The 25,786-nt window shown below is 40.3% G+C and overlaps 1 protein-coding gene across 3 annotated transcripts in view; it reads right to left on the bottom strand.

Annotated features, from left to right (window-relative positions):
• Positions 1-25,786, bottom strand: part of KIFBP (kinesin family binding protein) — a 54,489-nt gene that overhangs the window by 5,478 nt on the left and 23,225 nt on the right. For all 3 annotated transcript variants that reach the window (XM_045877965.3, XM_064594730.1, XM_064594731.1), the window contains exons 3-7: positions 21,379-21,458; positions 20,878-21,061; positions 18,121-18,208; positions 12,634-12,749; positions 364-8,157 (exon numbers count right to left, since the gene is read on the bottom strand). In XM_045877965.3, coding sequence (XP_045733921.2) covers positions 7,282-8,157; positions 12,634-12,749; positions 18,121-18,208; positions 20,878-21,061; positions 21,379-21,458 — 1,344 coding nt within the window. In that variant the 3' untranslated portion in view covers positions 364-7,281. The remainder of the gene's footprint in view (positions 1-363; positions 8,158-12,633; positions 12,750-18,120; positions 18,209-20,877; positions 21,062-21,378; positions 21,459-25,786) is intronic.

Raw genomic sequence — 25,786 nt, 5'->3', positions numbered from 1 at the left:
GATAGATGGAAAAGGCTGTTAAAGAAAACACAAGCAGCAGCAGACAAGGTAGAAGTAGTGCAGTGGTGGAAGGATGGGCAGGAGGTGAGGAGTGAGGAGGCCTGGAAAGCTTCCATTGGGCTTAGCCGCAGGGAGGTCCCGGGACTCCCGGTCAGGGGCTAAGTCGGCGTGCACGTATACTGGTATATTAGATTACACGCCCTGTATGTGCGTATGCTGACGTCTTGGAGTGCCAGGCTAAAGATGTATGAGGGGATGGTTGTATTTTTCTCATCCACAGAGTTCTAAGTTCTCATCCACCCGGCATGTGACTCTCCTCCCCTCCAAATAAGGCCGTATTAATGGCAGGTCCAAGTTACACACCTGTCTCCATTCTGCAAGTTGTGGGTTTCCTGAGGGAAGGGCCTCACTGTCTACTATTGGAGAAAGGATTCCATCTTCATAAGCAGGCACTCCATTTTTCTTTTAACCAGCAGTCGCCAGTCTTTCTTAGGGTGTGAGAGCGAAGAAACCCTTGTATTTGTTTCACCCTAAACTTGCCCATTTCCTGAGAGACGGTCCTGGCTCTATCTATATTCAGAGTAGCTATTACCACGCCACAGGGAAAACGATTTGGGTATTTCCATCCAAATCTTCCAAGAACTGCTGCTTGGCAAACCACCCTTCCTTTTTCTCGCCTCCCTTGAGGCATTCTAGAATATTCCTGAGGGGTCATTAGAAAGTCCCTCTCAACCAGGAGGCTTCCCCTCGGGCCCTGAGAGACCTCCAGCTGTGGTTACCAGTCTCAGCGCCTCACTGGCATGCACCCAACAGAATTCTGCCAGTGCAGGGAGGTGCTTAGGGAAGTTGGAAGAGACAGTTGCAGCTTCTTGGCCACCTAAAACTGCCGGGAATGCTCATTTTGTCCCTCTGTCCCCAGGCCAGGTTCTCCTTGGGAACCAAAGGCACAGAGTAATTTTCTGGTTCTGGATGCTTCTCTCTGAAAAGCTGCTCCAGTACACTCTAGCTCTACCCTCCCTCTCTTAAGTCTAAGAGCAGGGGTTCTTGTATTTACTGCACATAAGAATCACCTGGGGTTCTACTAAAATGTAGATTCCTGGATCCCACCCCCAGAGTTTCTGATTAGTTCTGGGCCATGCCTGGGAATCTGCATTTTAACTAAGTACCTATAAATGATTCTGATGCAGGTGGTCCTGGGACTTTAGGAAACACTGCCCTATAGCTTGTGCTAATACAACCTATGATCTTAAGTATAATTATCCCAATTATCCAACAGTCATTAACTACTATTAAGTAATAAATTCCTGCTGCTGACCCTGGAACAACACAGCAGCCCATGTGAGAAGCAGGTTAATTAGCAATATTTGGAGCTCGTATTTGAAACCTAGTGATTTGGTCTCCGGCACCTTAGTCCCATCTCTGCTGAACAGTGTCACCCAAGCCTCTCCTACCTTATCAGCTGCCCTGGTGGGCGTCTGCCTAGCTCTTGAAGCCCCCCAAGGACTCCCAAAGTGACATTTATAATGCACAATCATATATCGGGTCAGATCATTCCAAACATGCCTTCCTTGTTTGGCATACAGGCTCTGTTGACTTGACGTGGTAAGATATGCACATTATGTTCAAATTAAGGAGGTAAAAGCAGGCCCATTCATTACAAGTTAGAACACTCTGGCACCTCCTCGACGAGTGAAACTTAAGCTGTTCTTCCAGAGGAGCCTGAGAATCATCTCTCCATGAAACGTAAGGAGATTTTATGGTCTCCGTGCACAGAAAAACATAAATGAAGGATTAAATACTCAGAAGCAGAGTTCAAAACTCTTGAGTCTAAAAGGACAATAAGTTCCTAACAGAAAGCCATCTCATAGTTGTACACAATCAGTAGAGCAGATTGAGATTATCCTGTTCTCTTTACAATTTCTTACATGATCGCACCATTTTCTCAGGGTCCAAGCAATAGGTTTTGGCTGAAAATTAAAAGCATAAAAATCATCCAAATGAGGTAATAGATGACTTTCAAGAGTGATGAGTCTCTTGATAACCAAACCTGACTGAGGGTGCTAACAGGAAAGGCAAAGTGATTAAGATAACCAGTGGAGAGAGAGTGAGAGAGATAATGCAGAAGGAAGCGGGGAGGGGAGGCAGGGGGGGAGAAGGGGGGGGTGGGGAGAGCTCCCTGCCGATAGCTGGTATGCGGCTGCGTGGGTCATGTCACACTCAGAAACTCATTATCATCCAGCAGGTTCTTTGGGGGTTTTTTTTCTTTTTTTAAAGATTTTATTTATTTATTTACTTATTTATTTGGTGGGGGGCAAGCATGCACACACAAGTGGGGGGAGGGGCTGTGGGGGAAGGAGAGAGAGAGAAAGAATCCCAAGCAGGCTCCACGCCCAGTGCATAACCCAACGTGGGGCTCGATCTTACGACCCTGAGATCATGACCTGAGCCGAAAACCAAGAGTCAGATGCTCAACCGATTGAGCCACCCAGGGCCCGTTAAAGATTTTATTTTTAAGTAATCTCTACACCCAACGTGGAGCTTGAACCTACAACCCCGAGATCAAGAGTCACATGCTCCACCAGCTGAGTCAGCCAGGCACCCTGTTTTTTTGGTTTTCTTAACGATAATTTTGAACCCTGTTTTCATACAGGGCATGTTCAAGGCCTTCCTGTCACTTCCTGTGGATGAAATATTAGTATTAGGTCATGGCCTTTCTGAGAAAGAAGTTACTGGCTTAGAGTCTGGTTGGATAACATGGGTTGTATGGGTTATCTGGGTGAGAGTTTATGAGAACTGTACTTTTTCTGGGATTCCTCCTTGACACATAGTTCCTGGCTGCCTTCTTGAATTTTTTCCCATTCTAGATTTTCTCAAGGTCTAATAATAATAAAAAGTCATGATAAAAACAATTTGAATGGATATTATGGCCTCCAATTATTATTTTTTTTCCTCCCTAAGAAGATTACATGGCTCTAGAGTACAAAATGACTAAAGGCCCATTTACGTATGGCCTCTTATACATGAGTACATCTATACCTACTGGGCCATTTAGAAAATATGGTTGCCCGGACATATTTGAGTTTTCTCTCTTCATATCTCCTAACTAGTAACTGATTGTGATAATTGAAAGCAGACATGCAATGCGGGTAGCTATGAAAAGTTTGGAAATACTGCAACAGCTACTTTGCTACAAAATAATCTTAAAAATCTATATAGATAGTCCCGCATCGGGCTCCCTGCTCAGCAGGGAGTCTGCTTCTCCCTCTGACCTTCCTCCTTCTCATGCTCTCTGTCTCTCATTCTCTCTGTCTCAAATAAATAAATAAAATCTTTAAAAAAAAAAAATCTATATAGATATAACTATGGTTTGGACAATATGTGATTTTTGGTTAATCTGGCTAACTTAATGGCTTGTCAGCAGTTTTACTTGAAGTGTAGTTGTCCATTGAAACTAAAACTGATAGGGGTGCCTGGGTGGCTCAGTCGTTAAGCATCTGCCTTCGGCTCAGGTCATGATCCCGGGGTCCTGGGATTGAACCCTGCATCGGGCTCCCTGCTCCACGGGAAGCCTGCTTCTCCCTCTCCCACTCCCCCTGCTTGTGTTCCCTCTCTCGCTGTGTCTGTCAAATAAATAATCTAAAAAAAAAAAAAAAAACTAAAACTCATAGAACTAGCCACTTGTGAACTTTGTAGAAGATGTGAATATTGACCTTAGTTCAAATAATAGCTCTGCCCCTTACAAGCCGTGTGACCTTGGGTAAGTCACCGAAGCTCTAAGGCTGTTTCACATTCTGTAAAAGGGGGGTAATTGTATACATGTCATAAAATTTTTGAGGCAATTATGTATGTATGTACATATTGTACATGTATGTAAAGTACTTAGTAGAGTGCCTGGAATAGATCAGATAGTGCTCAGTAACACTAGCTTTTATAGGTATGTTATATATAAGGTACGAAGAAACTCCAAAAGTAAACCAGTAAAAGCAAGAGTTAGCAAACTATGCCCATCCGGCTGCCACCTGTTTTCCTGCCTAAGGTTTTACTCGACCACAGCTATATTTATTCATTTATGTATTGTCTACAGCAGGATTGAGTAGTTGCAATAGACCCTATGGCCCAAAAAGTCTAAAATATTTACCGTCTGGCCCTTTACAGAAAGTTTGCCAACCCCTGAGTATAAGAAGAAATTTAATTGTCCAAAACAAACGGCATGTGGAGTGTGGACAGGTTGGGGTGCCCAGCTGGCTCCGTTGGTAGGCCATGCGACTCGATCTCGGGGTTGTGGAGTTCAAGCCCCACTCTGGGTGTAGAGCTTACTTAAATAATTAAATAAATCTCTGAAATGTGGGCAGGTCTATTTTCTAATCAAAAACAGAAAAGAAGGGGCGCCTAGGTGGCTCAGTTGGTTAAGCGACTGCCTTCGGCTCAGGTCATGAACTCAGGGTCCTGGGATCGAGCCCCGCATCGGGCTCCCTGCTCGGCAGGAAGCCTGCTTCTCCCTCTCCCACTCCCCTTGCTTGTGTTCCTGCTCTCGCTGTGTCTGTCTGTCAAATAAATAAATAAAAATCTAAAAAAAAAAAAAATACTGGAATTAAAAAAAACACCTGTGCTTAATAAGTAGGATTTCCCTAAAACATAACCTACACTGTTAGGAAAACCCTAAAATTCATATATAAATTTCAGTGTTCTTCTCAGATGACTGTTCAGGATTAACAGGTAATGCGCAGGCTTCTTATAGCAGGCATTCAGTACACACTTATTGAACAAGGGAATGAATAAACGATGCCTTTATCTTATTAGTTGTCTAAAGCTAGCAAGACTGAAAAGACAATTGCAAAGGACTTCTTTATCAAAAAACCCCACAGGGCGCCTGGGTGGCTCAGTCGAGTAAGCGTCTGCCTTTGGCTCAGGTCATGATCTCAGAGTCCTGGGATGGAGCCCTGCATCGGGCTCCTTCCTCAGTGGGGAGCATGCTTCTCCCTCTCCCTCTGCCACTCCCCCTGCTTGTGCTCACTCACTCTCTCTCAACTAAATAAATAAAATCTTTAAAAAAAAAAAATGAATAGCGAATGACTAGATAAATGAAGTTATGAAATTGAATCGGTTGGTAGCAAAATGGCTATATCAAGAAAGGCTTGTAACAAGGGGATTTGTTCTAGAATCAGTTTTTGAAAGAGTTGAAGAAATAAGAGTAGCCGAGACGCAGAGTCGTTATCACTATCCCCATGAACCTTCCCTCCCATCTTGATCCTCTTCACTTTCCTTTTAGAGCCAGATTAGGGGACTTATTAGCAATCATTTCATCTCAAGTATCTTAACATCCTAAACACAGTATAACCTAAACAGAACTCTTAATTCTAACCCTTCATTCCCTCACAACCACACGTTTCCCCTGCACACTCCAACTTAATATGGTTCCTGATTTTTCTTTTCCTTTCATGTCTTCCATTTAATCCTTTAGCATGTCCTGTCATTCTATTTGCAAATTGCATACTGAATTTGTCCACTCCTCTCCATCCCTACTCTATCACTCTAGTCCAAACCACTCGGATTAATCTTAATGGAACCCTGCTTGTGTCCCTGTTCCTACCCATCTGGTGCCTGCCCCTCCCCCTCCAATTTATTCTTCCTCTAGAAGCCAGAGTGATTTCTTAGAAATGCCATCAGATCATGCCACTCTCCTTTTAAAATTCTACAAAGTTTCCCACTGTACCTAGAGTAAAATTCAAACTCCTCCTCCTCCTCTACAAAACCTTCTCCATCTGGACTCTCTATCCCTGCCTGACTCCATCCCATTCCACAACCCTCACCTGCTGCAACCACACTGGCCTTTCCTATCTCTTAAATGCCAAATTCCTTCCTCAACTTGTTCCAGCCTGAGTGCCTAGCACACTCTGGAATACTCTACCACAGAATCTTTACTGCCTTTTTCCCCCCATTTAGTTCTCAGTGTCACCTTCTACATTTTCAGAGACCTCTCCAGATCACTATAGCTAAATTAGGCACCCCTTCCTATTAAATGTTTACCGTATCACTCTGGTTCCTTCCTTAATAGCACTCATGACCTGAAATCACTTTGCTCATTTGTTCACTTGCTCCATGAGGGCAGGACCTTGTTGATCTTGCTCATCACAGTATCCTTTATACTTAGAAAAGTGAGAACACAGTACCTGACCCACAGTCGACATTTAATAATATTAAATACTGAGTGAGTTATACATGGCTGTTATGCTCAGATTTTTTTTCCTGAAAAATTGATCTCAGAGGAAAAGCAAGGTGTTTATCACACCTATATGTTTCAGAATCTTAGAGTTGACTGAGTCCTAGGCTTTGTGAAGCAAATTAATAGGCAAGCCAACATACAGAGCTATTCTCTGTATCAAATCTCACAAATGATCTTGATTTTGTGCTTCATAGGGACTCCATTTCAATTCTTCATTTCTTGAAATGACTAACATATATCAACAATGTTATTTTGAAGTACATGTCCTTTTTCAACAGTGCTTGAAGGTTTATAGATATACCAAAATGCTCTTATAAGAAACTCAGCCAATAAGATTCTTCTGGCACAGAAACTATCTCAAATACTTCTTCAGCGAATGAGGTTTTAACGTTTTCTAACTGCGCGATGGTGCCAAAGAAAAATTCTCTGGCTTCAAGTTGAGCAATACCTTCGAAGTGTCAAAAATAAAACTGATTCTTACAAGAAAACAAAAGAGTAAATGGAACCTTTTATTAGTGAAACAAGTCAATTTATTTCCAACAAGGCCTTTTCCTCTATAAATGAGACAAACTACTTTACAGTACTTTACAACAACATAGCTTAGTTTTTTGATGTTTTCAGAAAAGGAGCCATTTCTCTGGGAAATAGGAAAGTAAATATTTTGGGAAGAATAACTACAGGAAGTTACTTTTCAATTAACAGGCTTGACTACCAGGTATGTAACTCCAGAATCGTTCCTCTTAACAAATCTATCAAGTACTAGCCAACAAAGAACCTACCTTTAGAAACTGAGGCAGGAAAGGTTTCTACTTAAATAGGAAACAAGCAATCTAACATACCAATCACATGTCACCTTAACAAGGCAATTTACATAATTAGGTATAAATTATCTTTATGTTGATTAAGGTCCTAGCAAAGACAATTGGTCTGTTATGTCAAGTTCAAACTGCACTCATCTGGCTAGAAAGGTAATCATCACAATGGAATGGGGCTTGTTTGACTAAGGGGAAAAACTCTCTTCGATATTGCACATTTTCTTTCATTAAAAACAAGGATTATTAAGTCAAGGCCATCTTGGTTCTGAATCTCTCCATTTTTGTTGGAAGAAGACTCACCATCTCTTTACTAAGTTCTAACTCAACTTCTATTTCCTGGGCAGCCTCAGGGTGCTTTTCACAGTAATCAACAATAAATTTGTAATGTTCCAATGATGTTGCCAAATTTTCTAGCTCTTTCTTGGGATCTGCAGTGATGATTTTGCCATAGAGACGGGCAACTCGAAATTTAGCTAACATGGCAGGGCGAAGAACATCTTCCCCTATATGCTCAGGAAAGACTTTATTTGGGTCTCTCAGGGAGTCTAAGAAGAGCTGGTAGTATTTCAGTGCTGACTTATTGAGATTATTTATTTTTTTTACAATGTGTGAATCGGGGTCCCTCAGCTTGTCAGCAATGGCAACCTTCAAATCCATCATATCATAGTACGCATGTGCAATCTCAAACTGAATCTGCCTGTTGACCAACAGGTAATACTGTGGATTCAGGTCCACAATGAGGGGCTCTAGCATGGCTATTCTCCGTTTATGCATCTTGCACCGTCTCTCCATATCGGTTTCAAAGAAGGCAAGTACCTTAAACAGAGCACTGTGGTCTTGGACCACTTCGATATGGTCAGTGACATAACCATCAATCTGAAAGAACTCTTTTGCCTCAAAGACATAGTGTTGACCCAGTAAGAACAGTTCTCTGGCTTCTTCAAAATCTAAAGGTCTCAGATAGCTCACTTTCTCTTCCACCGCAGAGATGACGTCACACAGCTCACCAGCTCCAAACTGTACAGCTTTCTTCCTCATCCTTTCTTCCTCATCTAATTCTTTTTTCCTTAAAGCTCTAAGTTCAGATTGTTTATCAAGATCAAGCTCTCCTATGTTGTCCTGAAAGAAAAAATACATTATGGTGAGACAGGACACTGATCTGCTGTTGAATAATATTATGGCAAACTTAAGAGGAAAGAAAAGAATGCCCTCTTTCTCAGCTGGGTTTATGGAGGTGCTATAATCTTACACATCTTTTAAGACTTCTTTCTTCTAAAATTGTATTTCAATTGTATTAAAAATGTAAGAAATAGGGGCACCTGGGTGGCTCAGATGGTCAAGTGTCTGCCTTCAGCTTGGGTCATGATCTCAGGGTCCTGGGATCAAGCCCCACATCGGGCTCCCTGCTCAGTGGGAAGCCTGCTTCTCCCTCTCCCTCTACTGCTCCCCCTGTTTATTCTCTCACTCTCTCTGTCAAATAAATAAATAAAATCTTTAAAAAAAAATGTAAGAAATAGGAAAAGGTATAAATCAAATAAGCTACTTACATATGACTTTCCTCTCTGGGGAACTAAAACTCATTTATAGTTTCTCCTTCAGGTAAGATAAATGCATATGAAAGAACTTTAGAGACTGTGAAACATTATATACGTGTAATAAATTATTAGTATTTTAATATTAGAGTAAGACTGTAATCTACACCCTAAAAATATTGCACTGAGATGCCATTAAGATTAATGATACGATGTTTATGCTAGAAGTTATTTATGAAATACAGAGAAATGTCCAGGTCTCAAAGACACTAAAGTGAAGACACAGTTAAATCTACCATCAAAGTTATCTCCTCCTACCCCTCAGGTCAAAAAAAAAAAAGGTAAAATGGTTTAAAAAATAGACTGAGCGGGGCGCCTGTGTGGCTCAGTCGGTTAAGCGTCTGCCTTCAGCTCAGGTCATGATCCCAGGGTCCTGAGATTGAGCCCCGAATCAGGCTCCTTGCTCAGCGCGGAGCCTGCTTCTCCCTCTCCCTCTGCCTGCCATTCTTCCTGCTTGTGCACGCACTCTCTCTCTCTCATTCTCTGACAAATAAATAAATAAAATCTTAAAAAAAAAAAAAGACTAAGCTGAGGGTGCACTGGTGGTTCAGTCAGTTAAGCGTCCTACTCTTGGTTTCAGCTGAGGTCATGATCTCATAGGTCCTGGGATCAAGCCCCATGGCAGGCTCCTCGATCAGCAGAGTCTGCTTGAGATTCTCTCTCTCCGTCTCATTCTGCCCCTCCTCCCACTCATACCCCTACTCTCTCTCTAAAATAAATAATCTTAAAAAACAAAAAACAAAAAAACTAAGCTCATCTTTCTCTTCCTGGCCAATAAAACTGAACATCAGATCCCTCTATGCTCCACCCCTAAGCCTTTTCTTCCTGTCACTCAACATGGTCTCTTGATCTGCACTGTTCAAACTGAGACGTGGGCTGTATTTACAACATATATATCCAATTTTTAAGACTTAATTCAAAAATAATTTTAAATCTCTTTAATATTGATGACCTACAGAAATGACAATTTTTTAAATATAATCTGGGTTTAAAAAGTATAAAGTTAATTCACCCTTTTTCCTTTTCTAATGTGGCCATTAGAAAATTGAAAATTACAGGGGCACCTGGGTGGCTCAGTCAGTTAAGCGTCTGCCTTCGGCTCAGGTTGTGATCCCACGGTTCTGGGACCGAGTTCCCCATTGGGCTCTCTGCTTCTCCCTCTGCCTGCCATTCCCCCGCTTGTACTCTCTCTCTCTCTGTCAAATAAATAAATAAAATCTTAAAAAAAAAAAAAAAGAAAGAAAACTGAAAATTACATACATGGTTGGTGTTCTATTTCTCTTGGACAGCACTGCCCTACGGATGACTCTGTTCATACCCACGTCTGCCACTGTCATCCATGGGAGGGTGACTCACAAACAGAGCTACAGCCCATACCTCTTCTCAAGCTCCAGACCCACAGCTACAGCTCCCTGTATGACCTCTCCTCTAAGAACACTCAAAGGCTCCTCATCTGCAGGACGTCCACAATGGAACTCCTATTCTTCTTCAGCTGTTTCCTATTCTAGTGCTGTTTGAGTGAAGAAGCCTCCATCAGTCTGGATAGCCAACAACCTAGGAATGAATCATCCTTGAGATGTCCCTCTCCTCTCCCCTTTACCCTGCACTTTCAATCTATCACCAAGTCCTTTATATTTTGTTTCCCAAATACCTCTGGAATCCATTCTTTCCTCTTTATCTCTTCTCCCACCATCCTAGACCAAGCTCCCTTCACATTCCACCTGGACGGCTCCAGTGGTCTTCTAACTAATCTCCCTCCCCTACTGTTGCTTCCCCTCAATTCATTCTCCACTCTGCCACCTAAGTGATTGTTCCAAAACCCTTCAAGCCTTCCACTCCTCGAAGGCCCTGCTGGTTCCAGCCCCTTTTGAACTCTATCTTACATCACGTGCTCTCCTACTCTGCTCCAGCCTCACAGGCCTTTGTCCCATCCCACCTAAGACACCATGCTCCCTGTGCCCCAGAACATGCTGCTTCAGCTTGCTGGAATGCTGAGCCTTCTTTTTTCCGGTCCAGCTAATTCCTACTCATTCCCAGAGCATCCTTCACATGTTACTTCCTCCTATATGTCCTCCGGCATGTGTCTCTCCTTTGTGGAACAAAGTTGCACTTTTTTTTTTTTTTAAAGATTTTATTTTTTTATTTGACAAAGAGAGAGAGACAGCGAGAGAGGGAACACAAGCAGGGGGAGTGGGAGAGGGAGAAGCAGGCTTCCCGCAGAGCAGGAAGCCTGATGCGGGGCTTGATCCCAGGACCCGGGGATCATGACCTGAGCCAAAGGCAGACACTTAATGACTGAGCCACCCAGGTGCCCCCAAAGTTGCACTTTTAGGACAACGACTAGCATAGAGGTGGCATAAATTGTGTAGGTCTTAAGCTTGAATTGAAGAAGGCTTTTCAGGTAAACAGATAATCAAAGGATGAAGTTAAAATAACAAAGTCAGATTAAGGAAAATCTGAGTAATTTAAGAGCAGGCAACTATTTTAATTAGTTTCAAGTAATCAGGTGATACGTTCTGGTGCCCAGTCTGGAAAACATCAACTAAGTGAAGGGTATGAGTTAAATGATGGTGTATTTTGCTTGGCACAATTACTTCAAATGCAAGCCCTAAGTCTCCAAAATCTTATTTACTTACTTGCTTCCTGGCTGCTTGCTTATTTAGATGCTTTCCTGGCTGCTTTCTGAGCAGAAGAAAGCTGACAGCTTTTCCTGGATCCAGCTTCTCTAGACATAAAACTTCCTAGTTCTCCCTACTTCCTTTCTTTCCCAAATACGCCTCACCTTTACCCTCTACCTCTAAAATGCTCTCATCCTTGCACGATGTATGCTTCTGGGGTTTTGTGGTTTGTTTGATTTTCTTTCGTTTCGTAGTTTCATGGGTTCTATATTATCACTAGTAAAAATTATTGTATTTTAATGCATGTATGCAAAAAAAAAAAGCATAACTCCTCCAGGAAAGTTTTCTACATATCTATGTTTAGTATACTGCATCCAAAGGATTTACTTTCCTCCTTAGTGGTTAGAAGCTAGGATTCAGTATGAATTAGTAATGATGATGATGACCATGAACATTTACTGAGGACTTAGTATGTCTAGGGTACTTTTCTGAGCCCTTTGCATATATATTAATTTAACTCTGATAACAACATTATTAGGTAAGTACTGTTATCATCTCCATCTCCTTTGTGAGAAAATTGAGACAAAGAGAGATTAAGTAAATTGCCAAAAACATACCACTATAAACTGGCAGGGCTATTTCCAGATATATATTTTTATAAAATAAATATAAATATATATACCGTATAAAGTATATAAAGGTTAGGGGCGCCTGGGTGGCTCAGTTGTTAAGCGTCTGCCTTCAGCTCAGGTCATGATCCCAGGGTCCTGGGATCGAGCCCCGCATCAGGCTCCCTGCTCTGCAGGAAGCCGGCGTCTCCCTCTCCCACTCCCCCTGCCTGTGTTCCTTCTCTCGCTGTGTCTCTCTTTGTCAAATAATAAATAAAATCTTAAAAAAAAAAAGTATATAAAGGTTAGATTGCTTATAGTCTAAGAAGAGGTGAAGGAAAAAAGATGAGAATATGAATAGAGATAATACAAAGCAAAATCTAAGTGATTTAGGGCAGGCAAGGAATGTTTTATGGAGTTTAAAGAAGGGAAATGATACCTGTAGGCTATGAAAAATTACACACTGAACAATTAATACACTGAGAACCTACCATGTCTGAGATAATGATACACCGTGAATATGACACAGCTCCCACCTCTCAAGGAATTTATATTCTACCCAAAGGAAAGTCTTTAAGGAAGAAGTGGTATTTGAGATAGACCTTAAATAGATAAGACTCTAAAAGGTAGAGATGGGAGAACAAGAACTATCTGACAGCATTCTGCATGCTTTGCATAATAAACATGCAGTGAGCCCAATGAGCATAATTCCCATTTTAAGCTTTTACTTCCATCCTGCTTATTTAAGAAAGAAAAGGTACCTTTTCACTACATTACCTGCATGGAAAGCTGGGCGTTCTGCAGGAGAGTCAAACAATACTTGATCCAGCATCTTGCTATTTCTCCTTTTCTTTGATGATAAAGCTCTGGCACATCTCCCTCAGCTTCAGTAGCTAAAATCACACAACATTATTTGCCTAAGTTAATGGTCACAATCGCAATTTTCATTGTGTATTACATTCTTTTTATAGCACTTTTCCCTGAATTTAAGAGTAACAGATTCTCACTGAAGCAGTGGGGGGAAAACTGACCCAAAATTCCTACCACCCAGAGGCACTCACTGCTATTATTTTTGTAGATTTCTTTCTAGTTTTTTCTTCTGTGTTATCTGTTGGTAAAAACTAAGGTCACAATGTATATTCAATTTTGAATATAGATTTTTCTTTATATATCATACCACTAACACGTCACTCATATCATTATCAACTCTAACATTTTTAAGTACAGCATTGTATACAATTAAATAGATGTTCCCTACTTTATATAACTATTCTTCTAATATAACCATTCTTCTAATTCTGTTGTTTTTACTTCTTATATAAGAAACAAATCTAAACAAAGGTCATGATCTCGAGGCTGTGGGATCGAGCCTGACATCAGGCTCTGTGCTCAGTGCGGAGTCTGCTTCAGATTCTCTCTACCTCTCCCTCTCATTCTCTATTCTCTCTCTCTCAAATAAATAAATAAAATCTAAAAAAAAAAGATTCTCTCCCTCCCTCTGCCCCTCCCCTAAGTTTGTGCACGCACACATGGTCTCTCAAAAAAAGAAGAGAAATAGTGTCAAACAAGGTGAAAGTTAGCATAATTATTAATCAATTTGTCAAAAATTCCAATTTAGTGAAATTCAAATTGAAATAGAGTTCTCATGAATTAAAAGGTTGTCCTGAGTGCAAAGCTTCCCCCAAATTAATATTCAGAATGATGAATATGGTTTAATGAACGGCCAATTATTTCCTTTTGTAATGCAAGTCCCATGTCCAGTTTTACCAAAATATTTAAGTTACATCTGTGGAGGGCATTCCTCTTTTTTTTTTTTTTAACTTTATTTATTTATTTGACAGAGAGACACAGTGAGAAAGGGAACACAAGCAGGGCGAGTGGGAGAGGGAGAAACAGGCTCCCCGCTGAGCAGGTATCCCGATGCGGGACTCGATCCCAGGACCCTGGGATAACGACCTGAGTCGAAGGCAGACTTTTAACCGACTGAGCCACCCAGGCGTCCCGAGGGCATTCCTTTTTAAAAGAAAAAATTTATTTTAAGATTTTTCATGATTTGGGGCGCCTGGGTGGCTCAGTCTGTTAAGCATCCAATTCCTGATCTCAGCTCAGGTCTTGATCTCCGGGTTGTGAGTTCAAGCCCCACACTGGTCTCCACACTGGGCATGGAGAGTACTTAAAAAATAAATAAAATGACAATGTAAATAAATAAATAAATTTCATCATTTAAATTATTTTGGTTTTCACTATTTAAAAAAAATCCTGGGGCTCCTGGGTGGCTCAGTCGTTAAGCATCTGTCTTCAGCTCAGGTCATGATCCCAGGGTCCTGGGATCGAGCCCCGCATCGGGAATCCCTGCTCAGCAAGGAGCCTGTTTCTCCCTCTCCCACTCCCCCTGCTTGTGTTCCCTCTCTCGCTGTGTCTCTCTCTGTCAAATAAATAAATAAAATCTTTAAAAAAAAATCCTTTGTAACATGAAATAACATTTTCCATCACCATATTAGATTTAATGCAGTACCGCATTAAACTTTCCTCTGTAGTCTACCTTTTTCCATCTACATGGGTGTGCCACCAACACCAAGTACAACAGTCACAGTGCCCAGCTCTACAGGGAGAGAGTCAAGTCGCTAGCCTCCCAAGCAACACGGAAGCATGGCACTGGTGGGTTGGACTGTCTCCTTTAGATGAATATTTATTTCAGCAGAAAAAGTGGGTTTGTTATTTAAGATTTGTTTATTTATTTGAGAGAGACAGAGAGCAGAGGGAGGGAAAGAGAGGAGAGAGGGGGAGAATCTCAAGCAAACTCCCTGCTGAGCGGGGGGCCCAACATGGGGCTCGATCCCACGACCCTGAGATCATGACGTCAGGCAAAATCAAGAGGCAGACGTTTAACCAACTAAGCCACCCAGGCGCCCCAAAAAAGTGGTTTTTATCTCTAACAGTAAAACTAAGGAACAACATACAGTCAATTCTCATTATCCGTGGTAGTTATGGTCTATAAAGTCACTGTGAACACAGAATTATTAGCAAATGCTGAAACACCACTCCTTGGGAAAATACAGGGTTAGATTCCCATGGGCTTCTGGTCCTATTTTCACCAACTGATCAATATGTATAACTTTATTTCATGTGTATTTCTGTTTAGCGACCCCTTATTTAGTATATATTGTTGGCTTATTAACACTGAGCTCAGGACCAATAGCACTCTAACTTGTGCCTGAATGGGTCTTATCTAACACTGCAGTTTCTCCATAAGGCAGTCACAGCCTTCATGTGTTTACAAACACCGGACAGCACCTCGGCACTACGTGGAGGCCATTTTAACGACTGAACCACCCAGGCGCCCCTACGTGGGGGCCATTTTAAACAATGAAATTACAAAAAAAACCACAACAATATGAAGAATGGGTACTGAATAAACCACAGAAAGGACACTTATTTACTATATGAGACTGAAACAAGAAGGTGAGCGTTGCCTTGTTCAACATCAGCTGGGAACGTGCAACCTCAGATGACTCAACTTCTTTGTTGTTCTGCACAAATGACCACAGAAGTACCTCGAGTACTGAGTTTGGGGTTACAAGTAAATTGTAGCAAGAGGTGAATCCACAAATACGTAATCCACAAATAATGAGGACTGACTGTACTCTGGAACTTGTACTTAGATAAGAAGTCCTTTTTCTTTCTCTTTCAGAAATAGCTTGTGGATCTGGGTACTTGACTTCCTTAAGGTTTGGAAGCAAAAGTTATTGGGTTGATAACTTAGTAAAATGTGCTCAGGGGCCCTATGTAGATATGTTACTGATTTTATAATAGTAAAAAGTACCAATCTTTTTTTAAAATTGAGATACAACCGATATATGACATTATAGTTGACCTGAACTACAGAGGTTTGAACAGCACAGGTCCACTTATACATGCAATTTTTTTACAGTATAGCACTGTAAAGGTACTTTCTCTTCCTTATGATTTTCCCATTTTCTTTTATCTGGCTTATTTCACTGTAAGAATAGAGTATTAATACATATAACATACAAAATATGTGTTGTTTATTATGGTAAGGCATCTGGTCCACAGTAAGCTCTTAGTAATTAAGTTTTGGGGAGTCAAAATTTATACATGGATTTTTTTTGGCAGAGAGAGAGACAGTGAGAGAGGGAACACAAACAGGGGGAGTGGGAGAGGGAGAAGCAGGCTTCCTGCTGAGCAGAGAGCCCAGTGTGGGACTTGATCGCAGGACCCTGGGATCATGACCTGAGCCGAAGGCAGACGCTTAACTGAGCCACCCAGGCGCCCCTACACATGGATTTTTAACTACACAGGGGATAGGCACCCCTAACCCCCCCATTATTCAAGGATCAACTATATATTAGTTTCATACACCCAACATGATTTGATGTTTGTATATATTACAAAATGATCATCACGGTAAGTCTAGTTAATATTTATGACCATACACAGTTCAATATTTCTTGCATTGAGACTTTTTTTTTTTTTAAAGATTTTTTATTTATTTGACAGAGAGAGACACAGCGAGAGAGGGAACACAAGCAGGGGGAGTGGGAGAGGGAGAAGCAGGCTTCCTGCGGAGCAGGGACCCCGATGCGGGGCTCGATCCCAGGACCCTGGGACCATGACCTGAGCCGAAGGCAGACGCTTAATGACTGAGCCACCCCAGGCGCTCCTGCATTGAGACTTTAAAGATATACCCTCTTAGCAAATTTCAATATGCAATACAGTATTAACTATAATCACCATGCTGTACATTACATTCCCAACTTAATTATAACTGGAAGCTTATATCTTCTGCTAAAAAAGATTTTTCTTTTTCTCTTTTTTTTCTGGATAATAATCCACTGTACATATACACCGTATTTTCTTTATCCACTCATCCATCAACGGACATTTAAGTTGTTTTCATATCTTCGTGACTGTGTAAATAATACTGCAGTAAACATGGGGGTACATATATTTTTTCAAATTAGTGTTTTCTTTTTCTCTGGGTAAATACCCAGAAGTGGAATTACGGAACTGTATGTTATTTCTATTTTTAATTTTTTGAGGAACCTCCATACTGTTTTCCACAGTGGCTACACCAATTTACATTCTCACTAACAGTGCACAAGGGTTCCCTTTTCTTCACATCCTCACCAACACCTGTTATTTCTTGTCTTTTTCATAAAAGCCATTCTTACAAGTATGAGATGATATCTCACTGTGGTTTTGATTTTCTCAAATATACGTGTTAACTGTGATTTTTAAAACTAAATAAAATACTATAATTAAAAACTAGACATTTGGACACATCACTTACGCAGGATGCCAACCAAAAATGTGTCATCTGATTCTTAGCTTAAGGAAACATCAAACACCAACTTATGGAAATCTAATGTAATAACTGGCTTATATTTTTCAAAAATGTCTGTGAATGAAAGAGAAAGAATGGCTGGGAAACTATTCCAGAGCAAAGGACAGTAAAGAGATGTGACAATTAAATGCAGTACGAAGGGCACCTGGGTGGCTCAGCCGTTAAGCAACTGCCTTCGGCTCAGGTCATGATCCCACGGTCCTAGGGTTAAGCCCCACATCGGGCTCCCTGCTCAGAGGAAAGCCTGCTTCTCCCTCTCCCACTCCCCCTGCTTGTGTTCCCTCTCTCGCTCTCTATCAAATAAATAAATAAAAATCTTAAAAAAAAAAATTAATAAATGCAGTACAAAATCATGAATTGGATACTCTAGTACTAGAAAGGACATTACGGGGATAATTAATGAAAAGGAAATATGCATTATAGATAAGAGATTTGTATCAATGTTATATTTCCTGTTCTATGATTATGTAAGAAAATATTCTTAGGAAATATACACTAAAGTATCAAAAGGGTAAAGGAGGCTAATGAATGCAATCTTCTCTCAAATGCTTCTGAACAATAAAATGTGATTGCAAATGAGGCAATTATTAAAAATTGGTGACTTGAGAAAGGCTACGGTAGTTCTTTGTTCTGTTCTTGAATTTTCTAAAATTTAAAATGATTTCCAAATGTTTTTTAAGGGGCGCCTGGGTGGCTCAGTTGGTTAAGCGACTGCCTTCGGCTCAGGTCGTGATCCTGGAGTCCCGGGATCGAGTCCTGCTCGGCAGGGAGTCTGCTTCTCCCTCTGACCCTCCCCCCTCTCATGCTCTATCTCATTCTCTCTCTCAAATAAATAAAATCTTAAAAAAAAAAAATGTTTTTTAAAAGCTGTGTAATAAAACATGCATATATGAACTTACTACTGTCTTCTGTTGTTGAGATCTTTCCAGTTTGACCAAAAATGACATTAGCAGCAGATAAACAGTGCCTGGCCTCCATAAAACATAGCTGTTGAGGAAATAAACAAGAGTAAGTGCAATTATCACCCAGCCTTATTTGCAATTAACACTTACATAAAGTCTTCTAATATGAGAAAAGCTTTATAGCTTTAGGTATATAGTATTAGGTAAGGAGACCTAAGGAGACCCTGTGTGGTTGCTGAACATTAAGAAGGTATATGACATGTATTCTCTGGTTAAAAAGCCACCTCAAATATTAAAATAACAATGCCCTCAAACTCGTAATAATAATCCAAACTGGCTGAGAGACAACTGCTGACTGAACTCAAAGTTAGCTCTCTTCCAGTTATCAATAAGTATAATTCAAGAATGCCTATCATCCTAGACTGAGAGTGCTTCAGACAGTCCTTTAGGTTCAATCCACATAGCCAAAATGCCATGCGTAATAAATGTGTCCCTTGTCAGAGGACTTAGAGATTTAATTTTCTGAGGTTTAGAGATCTCTCTATATATCCTACTTCAAAGGCAAAAAAGGGTAAATATGGATAGGAAGAGATTCCTGTCTCCTAGAATTTGGGGAATTTACATATAATGAATGTGGATTCCCACCGAGTTTTGAAGTTAACAGATCTCCACAGATGAACTTTCTGCAATTGTTTTACCAACACACTTGAAGACTTCCTAATACAAATTTGGGCATGGTAAAGTTCTCACTCACTTGGAGAAGATCTCTTTGTTAATATAAACATTTTGCATTTATCATGTAAGTCACAGGACCAACCCAGCAGAAATACAAAGTTAAAGTCCTACTTTTAGTTGGAAGCCACCCTCATCAATTAAATGTCTAGTTCATATTAATAATACCTCATTTTGTTGAGAAGATTTTTCATGGTTGGCTATGACTTTAAAATCTCGGCATTAAACGTACCTCTCCATGATAGCAAATTCAGAAGCCACCTTGAGAATAGCTGGGTACTGTGTACAGTATTAGCCCAGCAACATAATCTATAGATCAGAATGTTGGTATACACCTCCGAAGCCCAAAGAAAGTTACAGTTTACACGAAGAAGCTTTAACTGTCCCTCTACTATCCCTTACCCATCTTTATCACTTCAGCTTTGGTCAGACTAGTTCCCTGCAAGCAGTCACTGCTACGACAGCGAGTGCCTTGTGCCCTCAAGGTGGCTGGTAAATGTGGGACTTTAGCACCTGCCAGGTGGGGACACATCAAGTAGCAAAACCTCATCACTGGAACCGGATGAAGATGAGAATGATATAAATGACAACTGCATTGTTTTAAAGAAAATGGTTCAAATCTCTATTTACAATATAACTCAGCTAGTTGTAACAAAAACTTATAAAACATTTTGGTTTAAAAAAAAAAAAAGCACAGGGTGGGGGAGGTACTCGTGAAAATTACTGCATGCTCCACATAAGCAATGCTTAACAACTTTAAATTTTTTCTTACACTTCGAATTAATATCTAGATATCTTAGTACTATTAATATTGGTGGAGTTTAAGGTGTTAATTAAAATCACAGTGAATACGTGGCTTTAAAGTTGCTAAACAAAACAAGTAAGGGGCCTCTGGAAGCTATAAAAGAAGGCGCCACAAGCAGAGGCACCGATAACACTTCTGATGATGAGCACGATGAAATGGATTCATGACAGTTAGGTTTAACTGAATGCTCCAACAGACGCGACAGCGTTACTTACACGCTTGATCTTAGACCAAAGTCCTAGAAGCGATGCTGCAGTCACCACAGCCCTTTCTCGCCTGCTAATAGCTTTTCTGAATGAAATTCGGTGGGACAATACTTTAAACATAGGGCGCATTTACAGAACCAGCACTAACAAAAAGCTTAGAAAGGACAAAGGCCCAGTAAGGATATGGCAGTAGGTAACCAGAGAGATTTAAAGAAGGAACTCTGATAAGCAAAGAATTACCGATATTTCAGAGTGAATCAGAAATACAAGTAAAAGTAATTTCTATTGTTGAATATCTTACTGAGGATTAATCGAAAATCTGGCTGGGAAAGGTGGCTGAAAAGCGTTTCAGCATTAAAACTCTTAGGGAAGAAAGGAATAAATAGTCCAACTGAAAATATACCAACATGATTCTGAATAATTGTGATAAACAACTGAGAAGCTCAAGTTTGTTCTGTATAATCCTCCAGAAGAAGTGTATCATAAAGAGTGACAACTCTGGAACTGAGCAGAGACATTTCCAACAGAGAAAAATTACTATGGAGGAGTTAATTCTAAAGAATAACTGAAATGGATCACATGCTTTTATCAAAGCCCACATTTAACAGTCAACTTCCTCGGACAAATCCTCATAGTTACCAGATTACCACGGTATAAAGATAAAGCTGTATCTATAAGATAAACTCTGCAATTTAAGGTAACATCTCACTAGAATGAATTGATACTGTTCTGTATCAAAAAAGATGGTCTTAGGTAACTAACATGTAATTTTAGGGCTAGCAGCATGTAAGACAAAGACGAAATTCAGCATTTTACGATTCAAAAGGATTAATGCAACAAAAAGCTACAAAAGTCTAATATACTGGCAAACTGGGCTGCATTTTTCTGTCCAGTTTACAGCATAAAATACAAGCTACCTGTTTTTAAAAGATGACATTTTCAAGGTACTCCTCGTTCTATTTTTACACACACTAGCAGTAACTTTGTTAGACAACTATTTGAGAAGCTTACCTTATTGATGTAAAATTGCGACAAGGTAGCAGCATTAATAGCCCACTCTATAGGATGGTAGGCGTTGTGTTCAAGCTGCCGTTTTAGGGTACTGTGACAATAATGAGCAGCCTTCTCAAACATTTCCATATGCTGGTAGACTTGAGCCAGGTAATAGAGGTTATGAGTATAAACCTTCTCAAATCTATGAAGAAAAAGTAAATATTTGTATAATGGTTTACAATTTATAAGGGACTTTCATATAGCTTGGTCGTCTCACCAACCCTTTGATTTGGGTATGGCTATTGCATCTATCTGACAGATAAGGAAAACGGAGCCTCAGATTTGAACAGGGTCATATATCTAGTAAGTGGCAAATGGACATTTTAAAATCCATGTCAGAATCCACATTCTGTAACTTTAGGAGTGTCTCAAAAGAGAAAATACTGTGCTTTTTGGAACAATCATCTTATCTATACTATGTGGAATTACCTGTGAGAGCAGATTTCTGTACCTACTCACCTTTTTGATCTCTCTTGTTCAGTAAGTTTCTCTTCTTCAGGAAGAAAATGCTCAGTAGGATCAAGAGGAGGACTCCCAATCTACAATTAAAGAAAAACAAAACTCTAAAATTTTAAACTGTAAACACCAAGCGCCCTCCTCTGGAGAAACTGGAGAAATCAAATTTTTAAAGCCCAGTATATTTCATTTTTTACCAGTTCCTTTTCATGTTACCCAAGAAGTAATTTTCTTAACCATAAAATTTTAAAGAGTCAAACAAATAAAAGATGATTGCCTAGAAGCTCACAGTTGACAAAATTTTAACTGCTGTGGGAGGTGAACCTCAAATATACTAAAAAAAGATCTACCAATTTGCCTTTTTTCTCAAGGGAATGAGAAAAGTATATAGATTGCCCCCTTTTAATACAGAGGCAATAAAATCAGTGTTTCTGTTGTGTGTTACCTTGGCCAAGTCACCCAATCTCTTGTGCTTCTGTTTTCTCATTGATAAAATTCCCTCATAAGATTGCTATGAGGATTCAATGAGTTAATACATGTAAGTCACTTATAATACCATCTTAAGCCCTCTGAAAGAGCACCACTACTGCCTCATCTACTTCTGTGAGGACAGACCTATCCACAAGACCAGCCTTGCTTTAAAGTGAATTCGTTAAACTTCAAATAGCAAAAATGCCTTCCATTTTTAAAAATGTGATCTTACATTCTGGATGTAAATGCTAAAAGTATCACAACTTGGGTTCCTAGAATTTACAGAAAGTAAAAATGACTAAGACAGGAAGCAAGGCCGAAAGCAAACACAATAGATAAGTAATTCTCCCAAGATCTCAATAATTTTGAGGGCTGTTTATATGCTTACTCTTTAAAAAAAAAATATATGCTTACTCTTTTTTGATGAAGGGAATTAATCAATGTATTATTTTCTATACATATTTCATTGTTACGGCTACCACATGTCATATATAACCCTAAATCAAACCACTCTCTTCTCTGAACTAAAACACAGGTATAACTCAGTACAAAAAGTCTGATATGTTTTATGTTTCTATATTAATACTAATGAAATATCATAAGTGTTTGGTATCTACACATTTTTTGAGGGCGGGGGAAGGACAGAGGGAGAGAAAGAGTGAGAATTTTAAGCAGACTTCATGTCAAGCACAGAGCCCAACGTGGGCTCAATCTCACAACCCTGAGATCATGATCTGAGCTGAAATCAAGAGTCAGATGCTAAACCGACTGAGGCACCCAGCTGGCCTGGATCTTCACCTTTTTTTTTTTTTTTTTTTTAAGATTTTATTTGTCAGAGAGCAAGAGAGAGAGTGCAAGGTGAGAGGCAGGCAGGGGAGAAGCAGGCTCTTCGCTGAGCAGGGAGTCTGATGCAGGACTCGATCCCAGGACCCCGAGATCATGACCCAAGCCAAAGGTAGACGCTTAACCGACCGAGACACCCAGGCATCCCGGATCTTCACATTTTAAATGAACAATTTCATGTATAAGAGTGTGAGCCTAAAATCATGAAAGGAGGGTGTTCTATATGGATAGATGTTTCTGTGATCTGTCACACATAACTGACCACCTAGACCTGCACATACACAGGCAGGCTAATGTTTTTGAGATTCATGCTATGTAAATAACCTTGGGAGCTTGGTTGTTTGAAATAGATTATCTGGCCTCCCGCCCAGAACTGGCCCTTCTGTTCTGGATGCCAAGAGCTACAAATCTTGTCTCACATCCCCTCCTGCTCCAGGCTGGGCTGGACCCCTGGAATGGGATCCGAGAGAGGAGGCAGACAAACATACCCTAGGCTCCTTGAAAATATAAAAACAGAGTAACAGAAATGCAGCTCGCTCCACACGGCATGTAAGCAAACCATGTTTAACTCAAGCCCCATCATTTGCCCTATAAATATGGCCCTTATGAGGTCAGTTAGAAGTCTCACCTAGGGAGAGGATGCTCCACCCAGGCCTCTCCATTGGGACTCCAGCCTGGCTGTTTCCACGGGGCTTCCCCAGCTAACGAGATTGGATGTTGTAAGTACTCAATGTGATGTAATTTTGCCTTATTCTCATTTATTGCCTACTATTACCTTCATCTGTGTATAGATTCCTTTCCTCTTCTGTTTCTATTAGGTTTCTACAGTAATAATAAAGCTTTCTTTCCTTTTCAAAACCTGAACACGGCTGTTGTGAATCTTTTGTTCAGAACAGAAAGTAACATCTCCATTTGGCTTTGTGGTGCTCTGCTCCTCTTCTTAGACGTTAGGAGGAAAGTTAAAACACCAAGGTAGAAGAAGCACCATGACTTTTAAAATGTACATTCTAAAATTTCTTGGTTCGGGGGGTGGGCAGGAGGGTGCCTGGGTGGCTCAGTAAGTTAAGCATCTGCCATCTGCCTTTGGCTCAGGTCATGATCTCAGGGTCCTGGGATCGAGCCCTGTGTTGGGCTCCCTGCTCAGAAAGGAGTGTGCTTCTCCCTCTCCCTCTGCCCCACCCCACCCCCTGCTTGTGTTTTCTCTTCCTCTCTATCTCAAGTAAATAAATAAATCTTAAAAAGAAAATCCTTGGGGATATAATTAACATGCTGATTTGCTCCAATCTTTATCCTCTAGGGGTAGCTTGTTATGGGTAGGGACCATATTTTATTCCTATTTGATTCCCTAGCATTTTGCACAGTATCTGGCACATAGTAAAAACAATACATGTCTAGTGAATTAAACTGACAAAGCAAATAGGAATGTTCCGTCTATGCCTCTGCTCACAGCACATTCCTTTTACTTGTTATCCTTTTGGTATAGATATGGAAGTCCTCTACATACTACACAGTTTTTTTTATTTTTTTTATTTTACTTATTTATTTGTCAGAGAGAGAGAGAGAGCACAAGCAGGGGGAGTGGCAGGCAGAGGGAGAAGCAGACTCCTGCTGAGCAAGGAGCCTGCTGTGGGATCTGATCCCAGGACTCTGGGTTCATGACCTGAGCCTAAGGCAGATGGTTAACCAACTGAGCCACCCAGGCATTCCATTCTTTTTTTTTTCCTATATATTTTTTTTTTATGCATTTGAGACAGAGGGCACAAGCAAGGGGAGAGGCAGAGAGGCAGAGGGAGAGGGAGAAGCAGACTCCCCACTGAGCCGGGAGCCCGATGTGGGGCTCAAGCCTAGGACCCAGAGATCATGACCTGAGCCAAAGGCAGACGCTTAACCATCTGAGCCACCCAGGTGCCCCTACACTACCAGTTCTTAAAGAAGCAGCTCAAACTTGTATTTTAGACTAAGTCCAATTACTGAGACAATACAGTGTAGTGGTTAAAAGTATGGGTTCTGGAATCAGATTATGTGGGTCAGAATCCCAGTTTCACCACTTCTTAGTGTGTGGCCTTGGGCAAGTCACAATCTAGTGTGCTGCTTTTTCCTCATCTATATAATAGGAATAATAAAAGTATCTACCTTATAAGTTGTCATGAGGATTAAATGAGTTAAAACTGGTAAATCATTTGTAATAGTGCCTGCAGGTACTATAAATAAGTGCTTAAATGTTTGTTAAATAAGTAAAATATCAACAGTGGGAATATAACAAACTAAAAAGCTTCTACAGAGTGAAGGAACCCAAACACAAAATGAAAAGGCAACCTACCAAATAGAAAATTTCTGCAATCACGTATTTGAGAAGGGGTTAATATTCAAAATATATAAAAAATTCATGCGACTCAATAGCAAAAAGACCCAACCAATCTGATTTAAAAATGGGCAGAGGATCTAAATAGACATTATTCAAAAAAAGACATACAGATGGCTAATAAATACATGAAAAGATGTTCAACATCACTAATCATCAGGGAAATGCAAATCAAAACTACACTGAGGTATTACTTCACACCTGTCAGAATGGCTATTATCAAAAAAGACACGAAATAACAAGTGTTGGCAAAGTTAGAGAAAAGGGAACCCCTGTGCACTGTTGGTAGAGATGTAAATTAGGCAGCCTCTCTGGAAAACAGTATGGAGGTTTCTCAAAAAATTAAAAATAGAACTACCAGCAGAGTAGCGCAGCGGAAGAGTGCTGGGCCCATAAAAATAGAACTACCCTACAATCCAGCAATTCCACTTCTGGGTATTTATCCAAAGGAAATGAAAACACGAAAAGATAAAAGCACCCCCATGTTCATTGTAGCATTATTTACAACAGCCAAGACCTGGAAACAACCTAAATGTCCATCAGTGAATAAATGGAGAAAAAAGTGTGGTGTGTGTATACACACACACACACACACACACAGGAAATTATTTAGCCATAAAAAAAAGAAGGAAATCCTGCCATTTGTAATATGGATGGACTTTAAAGACATCATGGTAAATGAAATAAGTCAGAGAAAGACAAATACCATACGATCTCACTTATATATGGAATCTT

This window comes from Mirounga angustirostris, unplaced genomic scaffold, assembly GCF_029215605.1.
Source record: "Mirounga angustirostris isolate CCGP_5_RB_7025 unplaced genomic scaffold, mMirAng1.0.hap1 SCAF_6, whole genome shotgun sequence".
Lineage (NCBI taxonomy): Eukaryota > Metazoa > Chordata > Mammalia > Carnivora > Phocidae > Mirounga > Mirounga angustirostris.
Note: the sequence above shows the minus strand (reverse complement) of the source record. Positions and strands in the feature narration are given on the sequence as shown.